At 39.3% G+C, this 19,248-nt stretch overlaps 1 protein-coding gene across 1 annotated transcript in view; it reads right to left on the minus strand.

Annotated features, from left to right (window-relative positions):
- TAFA1 (TAFA chemokine like family member 1) overlaps positions 1 to 18,157 on the minus strand; it is a 345,895-nt gene extending 327,738 nt beyond the window's left edge. Inside the window, exons 1-2 of the mRNA XM_030571134.1 lie at positions 17,730 to 18,157; positions 15,485 to 15,605 (exon numbers count right to left, since the gene is read on the minus strand). Of these exons, the coding sequence (XP_030426994.1) occupies positions 15,485 to 15,602 (118 nt within the window). The 5' untranslated portion in view covers positions 15,603 to 15,605; positions 17,730 to 18,157. The remainder of the gene's footprint in view (positions 1 to 15,484; positions 15,606 to 17,729) is intronic.
- Between the last annotated feature and the right edge of the window lie 1,091 nt (positions 18,158 to 19,248).

A 19,248-nucleotide genomic window follows, 5' to 3' on the forward strand; every position in this document is an offset into this window, starting at 1 on the left:
TGGGGGAGAAAGCACTGGCTTTTCAGTCATGGAAAGTCAGTTTTCAGTACACTAGGAAAACCAACTACATTTTAATTCAGTTCAAATTATCTGATACAACTAAAGTAATTACTGCATTACAGATGTGATGCGGTGATTGGTTTGGATAGAAAAATTCCCTACCAGATCCCTTCCCTGAACCTTTGCCCTAAATTCAAACCAGAAACAAACCCTTTGAAAGCCTTCCATTATATTATATCCCCCTGTTATTTGTCATCTTAATACATAGCAGTGCTCCCTGTCTCCTGTTGAGACCCCCAAACTTAAAGCACCCCACTACAGAAATAAGCATAAAAAGAGCTACATGTGGGTAATGCTACTTATCACAGAAGAAAGAGCCAGAAAACACCTCACACATATTTCAAACCACCAAAAGACACAGTTACATGTCATGAGATAGTTACTCCAGAGAAGAATGATAACAAGCACACAGGGACATCCTGACAGGCCAACCTTCTCTGTGCTGCTTGGATTTCTCTTGGGAAGAATGCACTGGCTATATGCTACCAGACAGGATTTATCTTTTGAAAGGATAATGCCTTCATCACTGACTTTACATTTTTCCCTGGGATAACAAAGAAATCCTGACACTGGTAGAAATATTTACTTTAAAGGGCACAAAGAAAAACCGAGAAAAACATAAAAAGCTATGAGCTTTCCTCGTTTTTAAATAAACACATCCAGTTACATCTTATTAAATCAATTTTCCCATAAGGTGCCAAGACCTTTTATAGAATTCTTCACTCCATTCTGATTCTAGAATCAACTGTTAGTGTTGAAAAGCTTCTTAATAGAAAAGCTGATTGGAGTGTGTGTGTGTGTGTGTGTGTGTGTGTGTGTGTGTGTGTGTGTGTGTGTGTGTGTGTGTGTGTGTGTGTGTGTGTGTGTGTGTGTGTGTGTGATGAAACATAGCTCCACTGAAGCCAGGCTGTTTTACCCCACTTTTCTCCCATGTTATTTTTTGCTTCTGTCAAATATTCGGTGGAAAACCTCACCTCTTCATAGAACTGATCTCAGTTGCACCATCTGTAAATATAGAGTAATGGCACTGAAGTAAGAAACAGTGAACCAACTCTTAAAATTCTAAAAAATACAGAATCAGACTATTAGATTTAAGAGGTTCAGGTAAGAATATATTGTAAGAATACTTGTTATATTTTTATCACCCTGCATCCCATTTAACAAAGAATGCCATTCCCCTGTCTGTTTTTACCAGGGCATTCCACAAAATACTTAATCTATAAAAATAGATATCGATTTTCTTAGTTTAATCATATTCTTTAAAAAATAAACAAATACATCAGTGGAACTTTTTTTGCTAAATAAACTATCCTTACTTGCTTCCAACTTAATTAAATGCAATTAACTCTAGTTTGTTTTGGCAACCAATTAATGTCATGATCAAATATAAATAGACTCTGCAAGAAAAGATTATAATTAATAAATCCTTTACAATACTGTAAAATTACACTGAAGCTTTGCTTGCCAGAAATACTTAACTGCAGTTTTGAAGTCTATTAATGAGGACACTAAAAAAAGATAATAAACTTTTATCAAAGTGTGTGCAGCTACTTTACTGTGGTTCTTGCCCTCTCTCAATCTGAGCTATAGAGCTCGCAGGCTGACAGTATTATTTAGACTTCATGAAACAGTAAGACCAAATTCCCTTCTTCCTGATCAATGCATTTGTTACAACATTTTAAAATATTTAAAGCCAAAGTTACTATTCACATAACTTCATTGATTTAAACGGGGTTACGCCAGCAGAAATTTTTGTCCATGGTGTTAAATTCATTGGCTGATAGAAAAAATATCCGAGGAACAATATCCAGAGTGTAATATTACAAGAAAAGAAAAGCTATGTCTCCATATGAATGACAGGACTCCATACTAGGGGCAGGCAAACTTTTTGGCCTGACGGCCACATCGGCCCACCCCCGGGTCTCCTGTCCCATCCAACACCCCCATTCCCTGACTCCCAGGACCCCTGCCCCATCAACACCCCCCACCCCTCTCCCTGTCCCCTGACCGCCCCCAGAACTCCCGCCCCTGACTGCCCGCCGCTGCCCCTTCCAACCATCTCCCTCCTTTCTGACTGCCCCCAATCCCCTGTCCCCATTCAACCCCCCTGTTCCCCCAACCCGCCCAACCCCTATCCACACCCCTGCCCCCTGACCACCACCCCAAACTCTCCTGCCTTCTGTCCAACCCTGCCTGCTCTCTGCCCCCTTACCGCCCTGCCTGGAGCACTGGTGGCTGGTGGTGCTACAGCCATGCACCACGCAGCACAGAGCATGGGGTCAGGCCGAGCTCTGCAGCTGTGCTGCCCCAGGAGCTCGCAGCCCCGCCACCCAGAGCATTGTACCAGCAGTGGGGCGAGTTGAGGCCGCAGGGGAGGGGGAACATCAGGGGAGGGGCCGGGGGTGAGCCTTCTGGGCCAGAAGCTCAGGGGCTGGGCAGGAGGGTCCCATGGGCCAGTTGTGGCCCCTGGGTCGTAGTTTGCCCACTTCTGCTCCATACCAATGGGAACTTTGGGTTCTCAAGAAGTGCTGGATAAGCTTACAGAATCATAGAACTGGAAGGGACCTTGAGAGGTCATCTACTTCAGTCCCCTGCACTGAGGCAGGACTAAGTATTATCTAGACCTCCCCTGACAGGTGTTTGTCCAACCTGCTCTTAAAAATCCCCAATGATGGAGATTCCACAGTCTCCCTAGGCAATTTATTCCAGTGCTTAACCACTTTGACAGTTCGGAAGTTTTTCCTAATGTCCAACCTTAACTGCACACACTGCAATTTAAGCCCATTGCTTCTTGTCCTACCCTCAGAAGTTGAGAAGAACAATTTTAAATTTATATGTTTTTAATAGCAATGCTAATATGCAGAGATACAAGGATTTTAAATCCTTGTGTTTTCTAACAATAGAACACACTATTCAACCAGTGGTAAGTACAGTCTGTTGTGTGTGTGCGCCCGCACCCACACCCACACACCCCCTAAAAAGCAGTTGAAAGTGGTTGTCATAAACAGATAGCTAAGGGTTAATGTTCTTTTACCTGTAAAGGGTTAACACAGGGAACCAAACACCTGACCAGAGGACCAATCAGGAAACAAGACTTCTTCAAATCTGGGTGGAGGGAAGTTTTGGGTGTGAGTCCTTTGTTCTTGGTCTGTTCTTTTCTCGGCTCTGAAAGTGACCACAGGAATCTCCAGGCTTTCTAATCTTCTGTTTTCAAGTTGTAAATACAAGGATAGTAAGACAATAGGTTTATATTGGTTTTTTTTGTATTTACATGTGTGTAGTTGCTGGAGTGTATTCTTTTTGGATAAGGCTGTTTATTCATTTTCTTTAAGCAATTGACCCTGTATATTGTCACCTTAATACAGAGACCATTTCATGTCCTTTTTCTTTCTTTTTTATATAAAGCTTTCTTTTTAAGACCTGTTGGAGTTTTTCTTTAGTGGGGACTCCAGGGAATTGAGTCTGCAGCTCACCAGGGAATTGGTGGGAGGAAGAAGTTAGGGGGAAAATCTCTTTGTGTTAGATTTACTAAGCCTGACTTTGCATACCCTCTGGGTGAGGGGGGAGAGAGGTTAGATCTCTCGGTGCATGTGTTTCAAGGACTTGAAACAGGGAGGGTGGAATCCCTTTGTTTAGATTCACGGAGCTTGCTTCTGTATATCTCTCCAGGAACCCAGGGAGGGAATACCTGGAGGGACGAGGGGGAAGGGAAATGGTTTATTCCCCTTTGTTGTGAGACTCAAGGCATCTGAGTCTTGGGGACCCCCAGGGAAGGTTTTGGGGAGACCACAGTGAGCTAGGCACTGTATAATTCCTGGCTGGTGGCAGCAATTACCAGGTCCAAGCTGGTAACTAAGCTTGGAGGTTTTCATGCTAACACCCATATTTTGGATGCTAAGGTCCAGATCTGGGAAGAAATATTATGACAGTGGTGAAAGAAAAATCTTTGAGACAGGTTTTCAAAAGAGCTCAGCAACCACAATTCTCAATGGGAGTTACTGGCTGTGCCTTCCATTTTTGAAGACAGCCTTATATTCACAAACATTCTTCATGGCCCGAATCCACCCATACAGTACACACTCCACATACAAGTCATCTCAATGGGGCCATTGTAGTAGAGGGAAGTCTAGCCCCTCCAGTCCATAGATCCTCCATAGCTTGTGGTCTCTTTGGATATATGCAGTGAGCCATGCTGTGCAAGCCATGTGCTTCCCTATTCTCTGATCTCAGTATCACAGTGCCCTTGGGAGCTGCTAGGCTTGGGGCTAGGCCTTAAGATTTGACCTGAGCACCCACAACAACCATTGACTTCAATGGGAATTGCAGGTACTCTGGATCTTCCCAAAGGTAAACATTTTAAGATCTGTTCCTGTAAGTCCTGACGTGCACAAGTAGTCCTTGTTCACGAGTCATTCCATTGCCTTGAATGGGAAGAAGCATATGAGCAAGAGTTTTCAGGGTTGGGCCCTTCCATTTCTAACACCAGTCTGTTCTCCAAAAAATCAGGCTACTCTAAATGCAAAGCATGTCTCCTTCTTCCACTGAAGTAAAGGAAGAATTGCAGCTGAACAGCTGTAAGATATGAACATACAATTGCTACTGATTATGACATCCCAGTAACATAGGCCCTAATCCTGCACTAGCTGAAAGCAAGAGTTTTCCCGTCTCTTTTGACAGGAGCAGGACTGAGTTTTTAAACTAACAAAGCAAATGAGAAGGCTGTCCCTTTGGAACATTCTGTACGATGTACAGCAATAGATGCCAGAAAATAATCTTATTAACAGAGCCTAATAATATGAGTCACAAATTTATATATGGTACTTTGGAACTGCATTCATTTTAACTTACACCCCAATTCCCCACTGTGCATCCTTGACTGAGACTAATACATTTAGACTTGAGCTGGGCTGCAGCCCCAGTGGTACCTGCCTAAAGCACTGTGGAAAGGAGTCTCCAGTGCCTGCCCAGAGCTAAAATAAGTTTAGCGTGGAAGAACAGTTCTGCTTAGAACACTGGAGAATAGTGGAAATGCTGAATCCCACAAGAAAGATAAATCTTGCTCATAGTAAAGGTTTGATTTCACAACAGAGAGGAAAAGAAAACATTCAAAAGGAAATGTAAAACATTACAGGAGAGAAGACTAAAACAAAAGGGTGAAATCACTTGCATGTTAAGAGGAAATGCACTTGATATTCTCTTTTCAAATACAAATCAGAGCTGAACTTAAATAGGCCAGTAATTAAAGGCAGGTTTCTGATGTTATCAGCAGAAACATGTCAATGTAGAAATAGCGTATATTGCCTTTGGGGTTTATACTTGTGTCTAATTTTTCCTGGGGCTTAGCCACCACAGTATGAATCCCCACAGTCTTGCAGTACTGTGACAGCAAGACACAAGGTGCATTGAAAGGTCCCTTTGTGACTCACATCATCCCCCCCCTCACACACACACATACACACCCTGCTGCTCTCAAACAGAGACTGAGTTTTGACACATGGGTGTGGGAAGAGAAAATATCCAGCAGGGATTCAATCCCTCATGCTGCTGAGTGATGATGTGAGGCAAAGCACTAGCGCTGGGTATTTGCTTTTTATTTAGCACCTCCAAAGAATGACCTCTGTGACATATAGAGAATACGCAGAATGCCCAATGGCAGAGATCAAGCTGCTGTGTCTACTCTCAACCGAGCACTGGGGAAGAGTGAAAGCGGGCACACCAGGAAGGGGGGACAAAGTGTACTGAGGGCACAAGGGTTTATGTGCAACTCCCGTGCATCCAAAAGGTACGTGTATCAGCTAGTATCAAGATACTCCTGTTATCACCCAGGAGTTCTTTCTTTCACACAGTGTGTATGGAAGGGCTGATGTTAGAAGATACAGAAATGTTTCCAACAGTTCCTTTGAGGCCTGGTCCACACTACACAGTTAAATCGATTTAAACAGCGTTAAATCGATTTAACTCTGTACCCGTCCACACTACAAGGCACTTTAAATTGATTTTAAGGGCTCTTAAAATCGATTTCTGTATTCCTCCCCAATGAGAGGAGTAACCCTAAAATCGATGTTACTAATTAGATTTAGGGTTAGTGTGGACGGAAATCGAAGTTATTTGTCTCATTCCTTTAATGTAGCTACCCAGAGTGCACCGCTCCGGAAATCGATGGTAGCCTAGGACCATGGACGCACACCACCGAATTAATGTGCCCTAGTGTGGACGCATAAAATCGATTTTATAATATCGGTTTTATAAAACCGGTTTTAGTAATTTCGATTTTATGCTGTAGTGTAGACGTAGCCTGAAACTGTATCTCTCACAGCCAGCTGCTTGGTGCCCCCTGGCATACGCTGGACCCTCTGTTGTTGGCAGCCCATCGGACTGCAGCACACACTTCCCCTCAGTTTAATTCACCTTACTGGATCACAAGTAACAAACCACCACATTCAGCAGTGTGACTGGCAGCTGGCTCCACAAACCTGCAGTCTGGAGATGCTATGCAGATACCTGAGGCAGGATGAGGAGCTGCAACACTGAGTAACTGACAGGATCCTTGCTAATGCCTAATTGTACATAAATGGAGAAATTCTGTAGACCCTTTGACTCCCTACCAAGCATTAGTTTTTCTGTGGCAATAGCCCATCCCCTTTGTCCAATGTACATGGCTCCCCATGAGATGAAGATGAATCAAGCATTCTGGCGAAAGCATTCTCCTAAGCTTGTCCAGCCAGAAAGCTCTACATCTGCAGCATCTGTTTAAACCAGCGATGGCACAGCAGCCTTCGTAAAATTACAACATAAGGGGATAAAGCATCAGAGCTGGTCTCCATTAGATATTTTTACTTGGAGTTAATTGATCGGGGTGTGTCCTGACTAGCATTTACAAATGTGTTAATTACTTTGAGATTATTGACAGCCAATTAATTCAAGGTTAAAAAAAGTCTAGTATAGACATACCCATTAAAAGGTATAGTGTTGCAATAGTCCCTTTGACTCCTGGAACTCTTGAGGGGCACACCACATCTCTTTCCAGTTGTTGAAAGCCATAAAATCCAATTACAGAAACTTTATAGGCTCTACCACCATCCTAAATAATTACTGCATGTGAGATATGGATCTTAAAGATAGTAGACAATACACTATACATAAGAACATAAGAACGGCTATATTGGGTCAGACCAAAGGTTCATCTAGCCCAGTATCGTATCTTCTGACAGTAGCCAATGCCAGGTGCCCCAGAGGGAAAGAATAGAACAGGGAATCATCAAGTGATCCATCCCTTGTCACCCATTCCCAGCTTCTGGCAAACAGAGGCTAGGGACACCATCCCTGTTCATCTCGGCTAACAGCCATTGATGGACTTATCCTCCATGAACTTATCTAGTTCTTTTTTGAACCTCGTTATAGGCTTGGCCTTCACAACATCCTCTGGCAAGACGTTTCACAGGTTGACTGTGCATTGTGTGAAAAAATACTTCCTTTTTTTTGTTTTAAATCTACTGCCTATTAATTTCATTTGGTGACCCCTAGTCCTTGTGTTATGAGAAGGAGTAAATAACACCTCCTTATTTGCTTTCTCCACACTAGTCATGATTTTAAAGACCTCTATCATATCCCTCCCTAGTCATCTCTTTTCCAAGCTGAAAAGTCCCAGTCTTATTAATCTCTCCTCATATAGCAACCATTCCATACCCCTAATCATTTTCCAAGTCCAATATATCTCTTTTGAGATGGGGCAACCACCTCTGCACACATTATTCAGGATGTGGGCATACCATGGATTTATATAGAGGCAATATAGTATTTTCTGTCTTATTATCTATCCCTTTCTTAATGATTCCCAAAATTTTGTTCACTTTTTTGACTGCCATTGAACACTGAGTGGATGTTTTCAGAGAACTATCCACAATTAATCCAAAATCTCATTCTTGAGTGGTAATAGCTAATTTATACCCCATCATTTTATATGTATAGTTGGGATGATGTTTTTCTATGTGAATTACTTCGTATTTGTCAGCATTGAATTTCATCTGCCATGTGCTTCCCCAGTCACTCAGTTTTGAGAGATCCTTTTGTCGCTCTCTGCAGTCTGCCTGAAACTTAACTATCTTGAGTAGTTTTTTATCATCTGAAAATTTTGCCACCTCACTGCTTACCCCTTTTTCCAGATCATTTATGAATATGTTGAATAGGATTGGTCCCAGTACAGACCCCTGAGGGACACCACTATTTACCTCTCTCTGTTCTGAAAACAGACCATTTATTCCTATCCTTTGTTTTCTATCTTACTGACCCATGACAGGACCTTCCATCTTATCCCATGACTGCTTACTTTGCTTAAGAGCCTTTGGTGAGGGACCTTGTCAAAGGCTTTCTGAAAATCTAAGTACATTATATCCACTGGATCCCCCTCGTCCACATGCTTGTTGATCCCCTCAAAGAATTCTAGTAGATTGGTGAGGCATGATTTCCCTTTACAAAAGCCATATTGACTCTTCCCCCCAAAATTATGTTCATCTGTGTGTGTCTGACAATTTTGTTCTTTACTATAGTTCTTTACTATTGTTCTTTACTATAGTTTCAACCAGTTTGCCTGGTACTGAAGTCAGGCTTACCAGCCTGTAATTGCCAGGATCACCTCTGGAGCCCTTTTTAAAAATTGATGTCACATTAGCTATCCTCCAGTCATTTAGTACAGAAGCTGATTTAAATGATAGGTTACAGGCTACAGTTAGTAGTTCTGAAGTTTCACATTTTCATTCCTTCAGAACTCTTGGGTGAATACCATCTGGTCCTGGTGACTTATTACTATTTAGTTTATCAATCTGTTCCAAAGCTTCCTCTAATGACACCTCAGTCTGGGACAGTTCCTCAGAGTTGTCACCTAAAAGGAATGGCTCAGGTTTGGGAATACAAAATAGTGTGTATGGAGAATACAAACATCAATTACTGCATGTGAGGTATGGATCACAAAGATGACAGATGGTACACTATACAAAAAAGTGTGAATGGAAGATATAATTACCTATTGACTTACTCCAGGTTAACACAGAAATCAACAAGATGAGAATCTGGCCCATAACATGATACGCTATAACCAATGGATCATATATGCAATCTAAAAATGGTTAGGCAGATGGTGAGTTGTGATTACTGCTCTTGATTGGCTAAGAATTGCACACATCCAATTATTATTGTTACCCCATCTTTTCCAACCCGCATCCCGGCCTGCTTGTTTGTTTCATCCACCTGTTTTGTCTTGTTTTTTGGACTATAAGCATTTTGGGGCAAGGCGTGGCAGCTACTATATGATAATCTAGTACAATAAGACCCCAAGATGGTTGGACTCCAGGCACTGTCACAATATAAAATAATAAATAATACATTGAAAATCTGCTAGGTGAAATCAGGATGTAAAACTGAATACCAGCAAAGAATAAATAACCTTGTGTGTTGCCCTGAGGTAAAGGCATATGGCAAGCACAGTGGGGTCGAGGTCTGTGACTGGAACGTCTAGGCACTACCATAATTCAAATAATAAATAAGACATTTACAACGTTCCCCTACCAAGCTAGGTCCATAGCCATGTGTTGAAATATTGTAGAAAAGACAGATCATGGTCTAATTACAGAACTCATGATGGTAGCTTCCCAAAGTAGCATGGATGAGCCATTAGAAATGCTAATTAACACTGCTAGCAAAACTGGGTTAAAGAATAAAGTGTCTGGAGGTTCTCCAATGAGCAAATCATTTCTCATTCTTACCTTAGCAAAATTAAAAGAGACTAGTAGAAGATGACAAACACACACACACCCCCGCACCTCTGGGGGAGCGGGAGTAGGGATGGAGCAACCTCTGCATTCCCAGGTGCAAGGACTGCAGTTCTGCACAGTTCTTTTGAAGGCCACACAAGGGGAGTAAAGGGCTTTTTACATCCTTTGCACTGCTGTAAATGTAAGGGCCAGGGCCATACTTAGCTGCAGAAATATGAGGAAGGCACAAGGTCCAAGGCATAGTACTTACTGCATCAGGACAATAATATTTTACTATTAGATGTTCCGAACAACAACCTACTTTTTAAAGTTAAGAGGGAAGCTACCAGATCTGAGAACAGCTTTCCAATATCCAAGATTGTCTCATTAACTTTACAGCTTCAGTACACAGAATGCAGCTCCAAAAAGCTGGTAGTTATTTATCATATCACAAAAGACAAATATAGAGAGGTTACTCAATACTACACAGCATGTTGTTCTGTCTTCAATTAGGACCCTTTTAGGCCTGGCCCATGTCATCTTTTGGAGGTTTAATTCCTTGGATTTTTGTAAGCAATATGTCAATATTACATCTTCTTAGGACATCCACTGCCCCAGACAAGCAAATCACAAGAGCACAGATCAGTGTATAGTCCTGCCTGGTCACATCCTAGCTGTTCACATTGCCCAGTCCACAATTGTTTATGCCATTTATTGCATGGTTCCTACACACACAGCATCAATTCTGTTTTGCATGCAAGCAGGGGTAATTACATTGCTCTATATTACCACTCTTAACTCAGTAGCTGACAGTTTACGTATTTGCAGACACAGATTTAGGATGATATTAAAAGGTATATTGTACCTGTAGCCAGTTCATTGATTAGAGCATATTGAGTTCTGGACCAGATTCTGATCTTCTTTATGTCTGTGTTAACCTGAGTAAGTTGATTAGTTTCAGTGCACTTAATTCATATTTACACCAATGTAAACAAGATCAAAATCTGATCCCATGTCTTTTTTGTTTGTGTTAAGATAAATTATCAAGTGATATTGGCAATTACTTTTGTGATCACTTGACATTTACTTTACAGATTAGTACAATTTTTGAAGATTTTGACCTAAGTGACGTCCTTAAGGCTTCCCAAGTAAGTGGCAGAGCCAGGATTAAAACTAAAGTCCCTTGCTCACAACCATAGCTCAAGTCATTGTAAGATGCTGCCTTTCTTTTATGAAACAAGCTCAGAGAACTCCTAGATCCCTGTTTGATGTGAGTTTCTATAAGATTACTTTGGCGTAGTGATTTCTTTCTTAGTATTTATGGGCAAACTCTTCAAGATGAGTTTTGATTCGTGTAAGATCTGCTGCTGCCACAATAAATAAAACTATGGGTCGCTTAGTATTTAATAGGTGTCCGTATGACCTAAAGTCCTGTTTTTTAACATTTATATAACTTAATCGCCTGATGCATTTCTGTTACAGTACAAAGTAACACATGAAACAGTGCCAATAGAAAAAAAAGTGGAAGAAACTACTAGACACTTTCTTGGCATACTGCCTTGAGAAAGCCAACCACAACTTCACTGATACAAGCCAAGCCAGCTCATGCTGATACAACTATCTTTCCCTCTCTGAATAGGCCTATTTTTTTAATTAACATCTTTGCAAATGTCAACCTTGTTACAGTATGTCTATGTTTCTAGCCTGCATCTTTATATTCTACAAAATACATGTAGGACCAACTCGGCGGCCTGAACGTTTAACAAATTATTCTATATGGGCTAAATGGTGTAATATCCAGGTGATGGTAACTTGAAATTTTTGTGTTTATTTTTAACTTCAAGGTCTAACTAGTATATATTCCATTTAGATTTAATGCTAATTAAGGTTCTTTGCTGAATTGAAATATAATCTCTTTTACATAATAAAACAATGAGAGATCATTTTCTATATTTGTGACACTGATGTGAATATTTAATTTATTTGCATTCTTAAGACTCAGTTATGCTTTGTTGATACCTTAGTGTCTTGCCAAATCTTAATGTCTACTTCCTACTTCTGTAGAATTGAGTCAGTATTGTCAATCAGATGATCAACGAACTATCACTGGCACTCAGCTAACTCTTTAAATCACAACCTGTCCAGTCTAATCCTCAGGCCAATTCAACAGCCATACAACTAGTATGTATGCTAGAGTCTAAAATAGCCAATGTGGAATTGTTCTCATTGTGTTTTATTAAATCCAAACCAAACTAAGTACTCAGAGAACATTGATTGCTTCTTCCTAAAGTTATACACTATGCATGTTTTCATACATACTTTGTATAATATAATTTTCTTGAAAATGAAATATATTTATACAAGGATCTGCAGAAGACAATATTACCTAAAGAGAATTATATTGCGTTGGAGCTATGTCAGTTTACACCAAATGAAGACTTTGTCCTTTGAGTCTTAGTCAAGAGGAAGGAAAAACTCCACACACGCACCCGATCTATTTCATTTAAAAGTATATTCTCCAATACATACCTTACTAAGACATAATTATATGCATTCAAGCATTTGGGTTAATGTGACAAGGGAGACCACAGTCCATGTACCTGTGCAATATGTTACGTACAATGTTATATCCATAGTAATATTTAATACAACCTATATGTGCCCTTCAGCCACTATTTCACAGAAAATAAAGCTACAGTCACTTACAAATCCTGTCACATAAAATAGTTTGCAATTTGTTTGCAATTTTTAACCTTCTGCCAAGTCATCTATAGGTTACCAAAATGATTAATTATAGAACTATATATTGCAGTGAAACGAAAATTTAAACTTTGCGTTTGCATGTATGATGTGCAAAAGTTTATCTGAAAACATTAGAACATAAGAACGGCCATATTGGGTCAGACCAAAGGTCCATCTATCCCAGATTCCTGTCTTCTGACAGTGGCCAATGCCAGGTGCTTCAGAGGGAATGAACAGAACAGGGAATCATCAAGTGATCCATCCCCTGTCACCCATTCCCAGCTTCTTGCAAAGACTTACAATGTTTAAGAAAGTTTTAGAAAAAAAGGACTTGATAAATTCACCTTTCAATGACTCATGCCGGAAATCCATAGCGTTTCATTACTGAATTACCCTTGGTATTAGAAACAGATACTTTCAGTATTTATCCATTCAGTTAAATTCAAGTTTATTAGGCTAAATCCACTAAACCAGAATTTGTTTTTTTAACACTGCATGTACTTGTATTTAATGGATACTCTTGCATTCATCAAGTGCAAGAGGCACAAGACAGAGAGGAATTTGTCTTTTTTAATTACCCTTGCCTATACCAAAGTAGTTCTACTATTGAGTTTTTAATTGTCTCTTAAATTCAGTATCAGACTAATATCCATGTAATCCCACAAAATGAGAAAATGTATGCTGAATCTGTTATTGACTACAGCCATTTTTGCCATGACTCAAAATTCCATATACAGAAATATTAAGTTACTGAAATTGTACATTGGTTCATCTGCATCATTTTTATTAATCCTTATTTGGCTGAATGTTTTAATCTTACTTATGCAGTGACTAACAAACACATTTCTAATATTATAAATTGGAAGAGCATAGGGACTATAGCTGAATACATTAAAAATCAGTCTGTTCTCTAGTTAACATATTTCCATCCCTTTTATGTACAAACCTATTGCATTCAGTAAGCTGATTGAAAATTCATAGCCTTATAAAAATATTATCCTGATATCATGTTCTGACAGTAGAAAACGTTCAAAATCTCTGTTTCCTCTAAAGGACCCTCCCTAGCTGGTACTTTCCAGGTGCAAAGCAATCTGAATCAGAGGTGAACACCATGTCAAATTCCACTCATCTGTCAATGTACTGGATTATTTCTTGAGAGACTGAAATTGGCTGCCTGGGATCAGAACATCATCAATCTTACTCGTGCAGGGTGTGGAGTAGCTGCCTGAGAAAGGCTCGCAAGAGGAAAATCTCTGAGATTCCTAAGCAGGTGATGAGGCAGCTGTAAAACCTTCACTGTATCTGTATCACAGCTCTGAGTGAAAGATTTGTCATTTTCCACATTTCCCCAATACTTGGTATGCATTCAGTGTCTGACTGTTCTTGCTTCATAAAAGAAGTGATTTTTCAAGCTTAGGCAAATGTGGCAAAGCTCTGGATCTGCCAGGCTCTCATTTTTTCTCATAACGTTGCTTGTTTCAACAGATTTTACAAAATGAGATTACATTTTCCTTTTACCTATTTATGCAAGTATTTTGTTTGTTTGTTTATTTAGCCAGGGGACAGTCTCAGCTCACCAATGGTGATTTCACTGTTGTGTTTTAATGGGCATTTCACTGTGTACTCCAGAAAAGAACATTCAAAACGGGATGTATTCCTTAACTTTAAAACACTCACTACTAAAGCCAACATAAAACACATAATAGTTGTTCATTAGATAAAGCCTGTGAGTCGAATTTTTAGAACCATTCCCCTCCAGGCTATGATTATACTTATTTTATGTTACATTATTAAGAGAAGGCAAGAAGATGTCCAAAAAAAAAAAAAAGCAACCCTAACACTTTTGGGCAGTGAAAACAATTGGAAAAAAAAAATTACAGCACGTTAGACCTGCTAAAGATTAAGGGCAATTTTATTCAAATGTGCCTAAGTGATTTAGGAGGCTAAGCCCTATGACTTTTGGAAATGTTAGCCTTATCATAATTCTGCTTTGATCTACCTGCTTCTACAAATTAAATAATGTGTAATTACCAGCTAATAGTCTCCGTTTCATCTCTAATTCTCTTGGGAAGAACTTTCACTCCTTTCCTTGGGTTCAGAGTATGTGAAATTACAACATGAGGCTCTCTCATTTCTAACTTATTGGTAATAATGAGCTTTAATATGCCATTTCTTCAACATTTTGCATATGATATGTGGTTCACAAAGTAATTACACCAAATGAACACCAACAATTTCTGTTTGAAGAATGTCAAAGTAAAGAAAATATTTATAAAGAGTCTCTGATGTGTCAGTGAAAATCAGCTGACTTTTCCGTTCCATACGCAAAGAAACTATAATCTGTTTTCAGTAACACCCATCCAGCCCCACTGAAACCCAGGCCTGAATTCTACTCAGAGTTGCACCTTTGCAACCTCATGGCTAGTCATCAGTAAGATTAAAACTTCTATGCCAAATTCTGCTCTCATTGAGACCTAGCCCACCCCACTGACCTCAGGAAGAGTGAAAAGGCTCAGCTATTATCACAAGTTGGCTCATATCAGTGCAAGTGTACAGTTTGTGCCCAGATTGGCATAGATACAGCAAATAAAGTTACATAAAGCTCTGCCACCAGGATTTCTTCTGGGGGACAAAACTTATTCAGTTATTACACCAATAAATAAATAAATAGAGAAATTACATTCTCATCTAAAATGAGTTTCCCGTGATCAGCCTCCTGAGTTGAGAAGTTGTTGGAAAAGGATGTTAACAGGAGGCATATTCCAATACCAAACAGGCATACGTTAGGATGATCAGAAAGATACTCTGAGACACATAGACAAACAACTCAATAACAAAATGGGACTTTTATGATTATTCAACCATTTATCAAGGCAGACAAGTGCACGGATAGAGTGTCTGTAATCTTACAACATCCTGTAGCTGATTGGTCCTACCTGGTCTGTGCAGGTGATGCTGCTGGAAAGTGTGATGAAGAGACCCCTGACAGAGCAGCATTGCACAGGCACTTATCCACAAATACAGGACCCAAGACATTGCAGAGACCATTGCCATTCTCTAAATGAAATATTAGACAGGCATTATTATATATAGCCTTAGAGTACACACAGTATTTAGCAGTGATTACAACAGTATTTTTACCTTTATAAAGTCTTTGTTTCTTTCCTCTCCCACCCTCTGATCCCACCCCCCCTTGCAGGCTGCAATAGTTATATGACAAAGGTCGTGTCAAAAACAAGGAGAGTTGAGGTAAAGAGATGTCAGCATGGGAGACTTGGTAACTTTAATAATTCAGTGGCACAAATGAAACTATAATGATCCAAGTACTTGAAGAAAAACAATATAAATAGAAGCCAGGGAAATATTCCCACTCTGTTCTGCAATTTAACTTACAAGGGGGGGAAATTACAATACTATCCAAAAAAAGAGCTCCTCAGACAGTATCAAAACTACTTTAAATACATTACGGATAGTCATACAACATTATCAGCTATCTGAGATGTTTTTTAAGCATCCTCCTTCCCCAAGGCTTCAAGGCAAATACCTACCCAGTAGGTAACAGATTATTGTTTTTGACTTCTGTGCACATTAATTTTTAATTGCAATGAATGCTGTCTGCTAAACAAAGTAATTGTTTCTCAGAATTGTGTTCTAATCCCCAGATAAAAGCAGCTTCCTTTTGTTTGGCTTATGCTCATAAAGAACAATAGTAAGGGCAGACTGAATTTTATATGTAGCAAATAGGAGGTTTGATCTTTTCATAAGGTAGAGTGTGTCAAAATTTAAAGACAGACTCTTGCTGAAAAGGAATGGTGTACTTCTTTCTCTGTCTCCCAGTGCTGGTACACTTGGCTACTTGATATACTTTATGTGGGTGAATATTTCCATACATTTATTACTATGCTAATTGATTAAATTTTCTCAGACTTTGTGACTTTAAGAGCTCCTTCTCAATCCCTGCAAGGATTGTAGAATTTGCAAGGCTCAGCTACGCTACATATCGTCCAGTTCCTTTAATAACACCTTCTGCTGCATTTCATATTGTCAAATTAATCAAACTTCAGGCATTCTCCTTATTCAGCCAATAACATGATGCCCCTTTCTATCTAATAATCCAATCAGCAGAACATCATGTTCACTGAAGATGGAAGACTTTAAAGCTAAAAATCTTCTCTTCACACTGAACATTCTATGCATTTAGGAAAGATCGAGGCAACCAATGTAAAATCCAAAAGATGAACTATCAGCAGGATTTCTTTATTGGGGAAATACACACTATTCAAAATAATAGAGATGCTTAAGGGTCAATAAAATATATGCACAGATCATTTTTGTTATTTTAATCAATAAGCATGGTATTTGATAATTGTTTTAAAGACTAATGGATGAAAAAAAAACCCAAATAAACCCAAGTATAATTAACTGCAAAATAGCAAAACATTATTTCCCTAACCAGGAGGCTGTTTGCTTCCCTGTCATATGCACTATTCAGCATACAATTAGTTTTCCTTCCCGCTGTTTACTTTTGTATACTTTCCCTCCTTCATTTTCAGATTGAGTAATAGTGCAACATAGATTCAACTCCCTCCAAACAGATAGCTCACAATAGACCTCTCATGTCTTCAGAAATTAATGCTTTTTTTAGTCATTTCTGGTGCTCCCATGCTTTCATACAATGACATAAAAGGGAAAGGTGACTCTAACATGCATTGATATTTCAAGCATAAAGTGCTCTTATTTAACCTGAACTTTAAAATCCGAGCCAAACAGTGAAGCAAAGCCAAACTTCTACAGTCTCCCAATAGCTCCTATTTATTTTTTTAAAATGTTTCCAGGGATCATATTCTTAACCACACTGAATAGATGACTTTGAAATCCCTCCCACCCCATGTTTTCACTCGCCTGCTACATCTTTTCTATCCTTCTTCAAACTAGGTTATTTTAATTAACTTTGTTAAGCCCCAACATTCCTTCCTTGCTAGCATTTCATTTCTTCATGTACTTGTTAGTCAGCTCACTACAACTGATGTCGAACACACTGTTTTTATGCAAAGACAGCATCTTGCTAATATAAATATACACACAAACACACACACACACAACAGTGAGTATTCCTCCAGTTATTATCAGATGAGTTCAAGATCTGCTTTCTGAATCTTAAATCCTAGAGAAGCTCCTTACCTGAGTAATCCAACCAAGAGCAGAGTACTCTATTAGTGTTCATTGGAAAGATCTAACACTTTTTAAAATCCATCTGTACCACAATAAGGGATTTTAAATAATCTTCTTTATCAGGATTTAAAAAAAAATTCTCTTTTTCGTTACCAATCCTATTCCCAGAGTAAAGAAGACATCAGAGCTCTCAGACTGTGTTGTCAGAAAAGTGGCCAAGGTTTGAGGGGTGGAAACCTTGTCATTTTCACCTTTAAATCATCTCCTAATGTCACCTTCTGTTTGATGAGACCTTTGAAGTGATCTTGAGATAATTTGCAGCTTCCAGTGTACTTAAAGATGAGGATCAGTTTATGTTTAATGACAGAGCAGCCTCACTACAGCCCATTCAATGCAGAGTAAAGCAGCTGTATGTACAAAGCAGGATTGCTATACAATGCTGTAAGTATCGGTAGTCTATTTCAATACATCCCTGCTCTGTAAAGTATCACATGTCTTAAAGTGACATTACCTCTATTACAAGCTACAATGAATTGCTCTACTAGCCCACGATCTGTTAACAACTGGAGTAGCATTTAAATGCCAGCACATCTGATATTTTTTACATTATACATAAAGAAAGAAAAACTCCTTTTCACCACAAGGAGGTCATGTTTGAAAAGAAAAGAATGGGCAGAAAAGTGTGACACAAGCAGGCTACCCGTGTATGTGGAAAGACAAAACACTTTACTTGCAGTAGCCAATGAGAAATTAGAGACCCTTTAATTGCATTTACTGACCCTTTACTCTCAGGGCTCATTCTTCCACCGATTTGCTAGAAATAATCCATAAAGTCAGTCCACAAATTTAAGGAAGTCTATTTAATTTCACAAGTTAGAAAGCAACATATATTTGCGATAGTGTCTTTCTGAGGGTGGGAAGGGGGAATACAAAGGGAGGGCGGGAAGGTGAAGAGTCCTATACACTTGTATAAGCTTTCCAAAAGCTTGTCCCAATGCTTCTCTTCTAACCCCCAATCATTTTGAAGGTACCTCAGGATGCAATGGAAAAAGAATACCCTCTACTCCTTCAACATCCTACCAAATGCTTAAGCTCTGACATGACAAATTATTTATTAGAGTCATTTATTTATTGCCCATATCTTAAGTGGTTGTTTACAGGAATGTGTTGGTTTTTCCCGTCTTGAGCTATGTGTAATTATTTTTAAACAGCATTTTATGTACTCACTGCACCACTAAATACTACTCTGATAACATTAAGGCGCTGAATTAAGCCTACAAAAACCCAAGGATATTGGAAGTTAAAGCTGAAACTTTCACTTTAAGTGCACAGTGCCTAAGTAATACAGTACATACAATAATATGTAAGAACACCTTCTTTGTAACACGATATGTTTTAATCATTTCTGGCATAAAAAAGATCCTACTTCCACTGCTTACCAAATGCACACACCAAACAACAATAATAATTACCTGTACTGTCAAACACTTCCTTTCCAAACATTCAGGGTGCACAGCTTTCCTGGAGA

Source organism: Gopherus evgoodei, chromosome 7 (genome assembly GCF_007399415.2).
Source record: "Gopherus evgoodei ecotype Sinaloan lineage chromosome 7, rGopEvg1_v1.p, whole genome shotgun sequence".
NCBI classification, from domain to species: domain Eukaryota; kingdom Metazoa; phylum Chordata; order Testudines; family Testudinidae; genus Gopherus; species Gopherus evgoodei.